Raw genomic sequence first — 7,531 nt, 5'->3', positions numbered from 1 at the left:
GTGTGTTCAGGGGCTTCGTGAAGGAGGCGGAGGAGCTCGGCGTCAGTCGGCGGATGAACAGTCTCACGCTGAACCGTCACACGGAGATCCTGGAGATCCTGGAGATCCCGCAGCTGATGGACACCTGCGTCCGTAACGGATACTACGAGGAGGCTCTGGAGCTGGCGGCGTACGTGAAGCGGCTGGAGAAGAAGCACTCGTCGCTGCCCGTCATCCAGGTGAGCCCGTCGCTCGCTCCGAGCGTCCGGTGACCGTTACCCGTTACTGATCGGTGTCGTTTTCAGGGAATCGTGCGTGAAGTGCGTCAGTCGACTCAGCTGATGCTCAACCAGCTGCTGCAGCAGCTGCGCAGCAACTCGCAGCTGCCCGTCTGCCTGCGTGTGATCGGCTACCTGCGCAGGATGGACGTGTTCACGGAGGCGGAGCTCCGGGTGAAGTTCCTGCAGGCGCGCGGCACCTGGCTGCACTCCATCCTCGCCGCCATCCCCGAGGACGACCCCTACTTCCACATCACCAAGACCATCGAGGCGTGCCGGGTGCACCTGTTCGACATCATCACGCAGTACAGAGCCATCTTCTCTGACGAGGACCCGCTGATGCCGCCTGCCGCCGGCCAGCTGGCGGTGAACGAGGCCGCCATCTTCCACGGCTGGGTGGTGCAGAAGGTTGCCGAGTTCCTGGAGACGTTAGAGCGGGACCTGCAGCGCGGCGTGGGCGGCCGCCTGGACTCCCTGCTGGGTCAGTGCATGTACTTCGGTCTGTCCTTCAGCCGGGTCGGCGCCGATTTCCGGGGCCAGCTGGCGCCCATGTTCCAGCGCGTGGCGGCGGAGACGTTCCGCGGGGCCGTGCAGGAGGCGGTGGACAAGTTTCAGGAGGACATGAACCTGTACACGCTCATCGCCCTGCCGGCGGTGCTCGGGGGGACCATCCCCCACGCCGCCCCCGGCACGCAGCCCGGCACGCTGCAGCCGCCGATGGCGCTGCTGGACTTCCAGCCGCTCGCCTGCTTCCTCAACAACGTCCTGACCGCCTTCAACGACCTGCGGCTCTGCTGCCCCGTCGGCCTCGCTCAGGACGTCACCGCCTGTCTCCAGGACGCCCTCGAGAAGGTGAGCAAAAACAGAACTTCCTGTCAGGTGACCGGCTCCGCTGTGCCGAGGGTCATCGTCCTGTTTCCTGTTTTTTTTTCCTAAAACTTTGTGAGCAATTTAAAAAAAACAAAACCTGCTGATTTAAAGGAAACACGGTGTCGACGTTTTCAGCAATTCTCTTTTTCCCTAAAAGGTTTTTGAGCAATTTTTGATTTTCATTTTTAAAAAAGAAAAAAAAACATTGTTGATTTAAAAAAATAAAAATAAAAATTTGGGTAATTTTTAAAGGAAATATTTGGGTGATTTTAAATAAGCCAGTTGTCGGTCTCGTGTCCCGTCAGGTGACCCGGCAGATCGTGGCGTTCCAGCGCGCCGAGGAGTCGGCGTTCAGCGGCAGAGAGAAGGAGCTGTTTGTTCAGTTCTGCTCTTCGTACGCCGAAGATTTGCTGCCGTTCGTGAACCGCTGCCTGCAGGTTCTGTTTCCTCCGGCGCAGCTGGCGCTCATCCTGGGTGAGAAACTCACGTCCTTCTTCTTCTGCTTGTTTTATACGTCGCTTTTTATCAGCTGAATGAACGAGCAGCGGCGCTTTGATTTGGAGAAATTAAAACTTCAATCTGCCACTAAACTCGAATTTCTTGATCCCAGCAGGTCTCAAATTAAATTAAAACATGTCTGACCTGTTCTCGGGCATCGCACTTTTATCAATAAGTTTCCATGACTTTTTCATGACTTTTTCCAAGACTTTTTCAAGACTTTGAGACATTTTTTTCTCTTTAAAAAACTGTGGCATTTTTTAAAAATTAAGTTTTGGGTGATTTTTTAGAAGAAAAACATTGTGGCTTTTTTTTTTCTTTGAAAATTTTTGGCAATTTTTAAAAAAAATAAAATATTTTGGAAATTTATTTTTTCTGAAATAATTTGGGGGATTTTTTTTACTTTAAATAATTGTGGTGAAATTTTTTTCTCAAATTTTTTCAGTTTTAGGGGAAAAAATTGGGGCAAATTTTATTTTCCTGAAAAAATATTTGATTAGAAATTAATTTTTTTTCTTTAAAATCTCTGACAAACATTGTAAGGAAGAAGATAAAACAATCTGCTGTTTTCTGTCAAAATAACAAAATTATTCACTCGTGATGTCGAGAAAATGGTGTTTGAACAATGATCGGTCGTGTTTCAGCTCCTGTCGCAGTAACTGAGTTGTCACGTAATTTTCGGTCTGAAGGGGGCGCTCTTCTCTCAGTGTAACTGGATCTTTGTCCGTCTTCAGGTGTCCCTCCGACTCAGCTGCACAGGTACGACGGTCTGGGCTGCATCGACCTCGCCGCCGTCCTCGAGCCTCTGGACTCGGTGCTCCCGCAGAGAGAGACGCTGGCTCCGCCTCCGGCAGCGGCGCCGGAGCTCGACATCGCCTCCGAACTCGGCAGCTTAACGTTTGAGCTCAAAGATCGGCCGACAGATCCCGACCTCACAGAGGAGACGAGACGTCTCGACCCGACGCCGACCCCGTCCGGTCTCCGAGAGTCTGAGGGACAAGACGAAGAGACGATAGGAGACGAAGACTTTTCTCTAGAGTGACGGACGCCAAGACCGAAGAATGAGACAATTTAGTGACTGTGTGTGTCTCCGGTGTGACGAGTTCTCCGTCTGGGGTTTAGGACACCCTGGACTCTGGGACCTGGTGGTGGTGGACATTCTGTCTTTGTGGACATTTTGATGATAAAAAGTAAAAAACAGTCCTTTGTCTCCCCGAGTCTTCTTGAAGGTTTAAGGAAACTTTAGTCGTTAACGAGATAAAACAAATCAAACGTCTGTGAGCGTTCACGCCGAAAACAGAGCGACATCAAAAACACGGAACCGACCGCGCCCATAAATAATACGAGACTATAGATAATCTAGAATAAAATCAATACGAATACAAATCTTCAGAGGTTTCCACGCGGCTCCCCGGGTCACACAGCCGTTCAGTCTTTTAATATACTCGCCGAAAAAACAAGGCCTGAAGTGGAATTAACCCTTTAACACCTGAGCAGACCAGCTGGACTTTTTTCAAAGGCACCAGACGAAGAAGACCAGAAGACATGAAGACGCAAAGACGAGAAGATGCAAAGACATGAAGACGCAAAGACGAGAAGACGCGAAGACATGAAGACGCAAAGACATGAAGACGAGAAGACATGAAGACGAGAAGACATGAAGACGAGTTGTTAAAGCACCTTCACAAAAAAATGGCCAAAACATCAGCAGAAATTAGCAGAAAATGACCTCGAAGCAACAAAAAGAAAAAATTCGTAAAGTTTGTTAATTTTGTAGAATTATTCTGAATATGTGATTAGATTTCTAAATCAAATTTTCTAAACGTTTCCCCTCATTTTTTGATATCATATATTCTCCCCAGCTCATTTTCAAACCTTGTGCTATTTTTTTCCCCAAATAGCGAGAAATCTCTTTCAAAGTTGCCTATTTTTTTCTGAAATTTTTCAAAATAAATCAGATTTATGTTACAATCAGCATTTGAAAATAAAATAGAAATCCTTTTCACTGAAATGACTGTGTTCCTTTATTTTTGACCTTTTGTAAAAATGGTCTCAAATCTCAAAGCTGGGAATAAAAAAGTCCTGAAACGTCTGAACTCTATCCCTCAGATGTGGCAGCGCTGATGCCGTATATACGTAGAATAATTCTACAAAATTAACAAACTTTACGAATTTTTTCTTTTTGTTGCTTTGAGGTCATTTTCTGCTAATTTCTGCTGATGTTTTGGCCATGATCTGTGTTTTGGGGATTTCTGCTCGTTCGGCAAAAATGTCGAATGTTAAAAATACCAAAGTGTAAACAGAATAACTTTCTGCAGTCCTAACTGACGGTGCTGACGTTGAAATGTGCTTCGGAGGTTTGAAAACCGTCTGAACGGCGTTTAGGATTCGGGGTTTTGGCGGCGAAAAGCTGAAGATGGATCCACATTTTTTAAAAAAGGTAAAAATATCAAATTCTTTCTGGTTCAGGTTTGAGACCGAACGGAGGCGTCACTTTAAACTCTGATCCACTTTTCTGTCACTTTATGAACCAAAACATGAATCTAGAACATCAGCAGATGATCAAAGTCATCGTTAGTTTCAGAGCGAGTTCGGTTAACCCTTTAGAGCCAGCTCATCAAAAAAACAAAAATCTACTGAGCATGAAGTATATCAAAAATATTTCTGTTTTTTTATCTAAAAAACATCATTTAAAGGGTTAAAATTCTCAAAATTAATGAATATTGGTGATTGGTGATTAGGACGGATGTTGGTTTTAAAAAAAAGTCACGTTAATGTGACGTGCTGTGAGCGATGCGTCCGTGTGTGATATTAAAGCGGAGCTCTAAAGGGTTAAATGATGAAGTCATTCGATGTGATCGGCTGAAGTCAGATTATTTATTAGAGAAGAATATAAAGATAATATAATAACAAGACAAACTGCAGCTTTTATTTTTAAAGGATCATTTCTCCGTTTCTGTGTTTTACCTTCAGCACGGCGTCGCCTGAACGCCGCTTCAGTGACGAGGGCGAGGATGGTGAAGGTGAAGGTGAAGGTGATGGTAAAAATGAGGATGAGGATGGTGATGACGATGTCATCACGAGTCCACACGCCCGTCAGCGCCTCACTTCTTCTTGACGAACTTGCTGCGGGTGGCGTTGGGGTTGGCGCGCCTGCGGCCGCCGCCGCTCTGGCTGTCTCTGATTTGCAGGCTGGCCGCTCGGCTGTAGATGTCGTTCTGGCAGAACGGCGACGCTCCGGCCACGTAGTCGGGGTTGAAGACGTCCGTCTTCTGGCGAGCTTTGCGCGAGAGTCTCTGCTGAGGGAAGCGCTGGTCCTCCACCAGCTGAGGGTTGTTTCCGTGTTTCCCGCCCTGAGGCGGCGGCAGCGAGTGCTGAAACACAACAATACGCCGTTTCAATAACGTAAAAAACCAAAAACAAGAAATAAAAGGTTCATGAATAATAATAATAATAATTTAAGAAATAAATCTGAACTTTAATAATGTCTCTCTCTCCCTTTTTAAAAAACAATCTTCGGCTCATTTTCTCGTCACTTTCATTCATTTCCTTTATTTATCTTTTCAAAATAAATCAAACCTGAACGCTCAGATTTCAAAGGTCTGAATTCAGCGTGAAAGACGAAGAAAAGAGTGTTTGTACACTGTGTGTGTGTGTGTGTGTGTGTGTGTGTGTGTGTGTGTAGACTTAAAAAGTTAATAACTGCGTCTCACCCTCAGTCCTCTGCGGTTCAGCACTTTGGGGTTTTTGGAGAAGTGCATCTGCGTGCTGCCGTCCTGACTCACGGTGACGGCCAGCTTCTTCAGCGTCCGGTTCCCGCAGTGAGGACAGAACACTTTGATCATGTTGCTCGTCGTCCTGAAATTTAAAATCAGGTTTTAAACGTCCGAACTCCACCGTTTGTTTGAACACAATATAGATTCAACAGAGAGTACACACGTATATAATGTATATACATGTACACACGCCAACATATATATGTGTGTGTGCGTGTGCGTGTGTACACATATATATATATATATGTACAGTATATATATACACACGAGCTGTGACTGTTGCCGTCGTGTGATTGGCTGAATGTGAAGACGTTTTTCAACCAATCACAGTAACCCTTAAAAAATAAATCCGTTGTGGTCTTAACCGGTCTAAACTTGAAATCCGGCGTCTGCTGTGTCCCAGACCGAGACGGGGCCGAGTCAAAACGTGTTTGAGACCCAGCGGCCGACGGTTTGGTCTCTCTGTCCGTCTGTGATGGACACTATGACCCCGTCACCGTCTCCGTGTCTCTGTCAGGTCGCTTCTGGTCCCGCCTGCTGAGACTCATCGTTTCATCTGGACTTCACATGCTAAATCTACGCGGTCTGCGACGCGGCAACACGAGTCCATCAGTACTCTGGTCCAGAGACACACCGAGTCTTCAGGCCTCCGTTAAACTCCTCACAGTCCTGATCCCGGAGGACGAAGCCCTCCGGTCTCGATGACCTCTCTCCCTCAGACTGCGGACCCACCTGAAGCAGGCGTGACACCTCAGGATGTAGTTCCTCGCCTGTTTGATCAGCATCCCGTTAACGGACAGAACGTGAAGTCCCATCTGGATCAGAACGTTCTGGAAACACACAAACCAGAAACCATCGATCAGCTATCGATCGGCCCAAAACGAGATCAATTAAACGAATGATGCAGCAAACATCAGCGGATTCCAGCTGCTTCACTGTAAGAAGATATTTTTAATGTTTCTGAGTTCGAATAAAAGACGTGACGTTTTTAAAAATGAATCAGAGAATAACTGTCACATTAACTCAAACAAAATCTGGATTTTTTATTTCAAAATTCTTCTTTAACCCTTTGAAACCTTTTTCATTCAAAAACACAGAAAAAGGCCGAGAGCGGCTTCACAGGTAATGACCTCAAAAATAGGAAGAAATTGCTAAAAAAGAAAATTACCTGGAATATAAAGCAGAGACAGAAACGAAAAAACGTTTTTAAAAAATCATCATCAAAAAATAAATAATAATAGTTTTTTTCAGGTTTTATTCCTTTGGTGTTTTTTTAAATCCATTTTTATTTTTATCTCGTTTTTATTGTCCTTTTTACTGTGAGCTGCTTTGGGATTAATAAAGTTTATCTATCTATTGATCTCCCGATCAGAAGTTTAAACTGAGAACTCAGCGGGAGACTGACGTGGATTCAGGTTTCAGAGGGTTAAACTGAGATAAACGACGCGTCAGTCAGCTGTCTCCGACTGTCTACAACTGTCTCCGGCTGTCTACGGCTGTCTCCGGCTGTCTCTGACTGTCTCTGACTGTCTCCGGCTGTGTCCGACTGTCTCCGGCTGTCTCTGACTGTCTCTGACTGTCTCCGGCTGTCTCCGACTGTCTCCGGCTGTCTACGACTGTCTCCGGCTGTCTCTGACTGTCTCCGGCTGTCTACGACTGTCTCCGGCTGTCTCTGACTGTCTCCGGCTGTCTCTGACTGTCTCCGGCTGTCTCTGACTGTCTCTGACTGTCTACTACTGTCTCCGGCTGTCTCTGACTGTCTCCGACTGTCTCCGGCTGTCTCCGGCTGTCTCCGACTGTCTCCGACTGTCTCCGGCTGTCTACGACTGTCTCCGGCTGTCTCTGACTGTCTCTGACTGTCTCCGGCTGTCTCCGGCTGTCTCCGACTGTCTCCGGCTGTCTCCGTTACCTGCATGGCGAAGTCGGTGGTCAGACAGCCGACTCTGACGTCAGCGGGCGCCGTCCAATCAGACGAGTCCATCTTCACCTGTGTGATGTTGCTGGGAGTGATCCAGCCGCCTCCGTCATCATCATCATCCTCCTCTTCGTCTTCAGGCTCGTTCTCTTTGTCCTCGTCGTCTGATTGGTCCTCTGACTCGTCCGTCTGCAGAGACGTGTCCAACGCGCTCT

At 46.9% G+C, this 7,531-nt stretch overlaps 2 protein-coding genes across 2 annotated transcripts; one reads left to right on the top strand and one right to left on the bottom strand.

Moving 5' to 3' along the window:
• Positions 1-5: 5 nt before the first annotated feature.
• cog8 (component of oligomeric golgi complex 8) lies at positions 6-2,825 on the top strand (the record flags this gene model as incomplete). The annotated part of the gene is made up of 4 exons (XM_042481182.1): positions 6-218; positions 285-1,109; positions 1,433-1,601; positions 2,360-2,825. Coding segments are annotated over 4 exons (1,515 nt in total), but the record flags the coding sequence as incomplete, so codon positions are not given.
• Positions 2,826-4,483: 1,658 nt separating this feature from the next.
• On the bottom strand, positions 4,484-7,526 carry nob1 (NIN1 (RPN12) binding protein 1 homolog; the record flags this gene model as incomplete). The annotated part of the gene is made up of 4 exons (XM_042481181.1): positions 4,484-4,999; positions 5,339-5,483; positions 6,134-6,231; positions 7,311-7,526. Coding segments are annotated over 4 exons (729 nt in total), but the record flags the coding sequence as incomplete, so codon positions are not given.
• Between the last annotated feature and the right edge of the window lie 5 nt (positions 7,527-7,531).

Source organism: Plectropomus leopardus, unplaced genomic scaffold, assembly GCF_008729295.1.
Source record: "Plectropomus leopardus isolate mb unplaced genomic scaffold, YSFRI_Pleo_2.0 unplaced_scaffold27757, whole genome shotgun sequence".
NCBI lineage: Eukaryota > Metazoa > Chordata > Actinopteri > Perciformes > Serranidae > Plectropomus > Plectropomus leopardus.
This window is presented reverse-complemented; position numbering and strand designations above follow the sequence as displayed.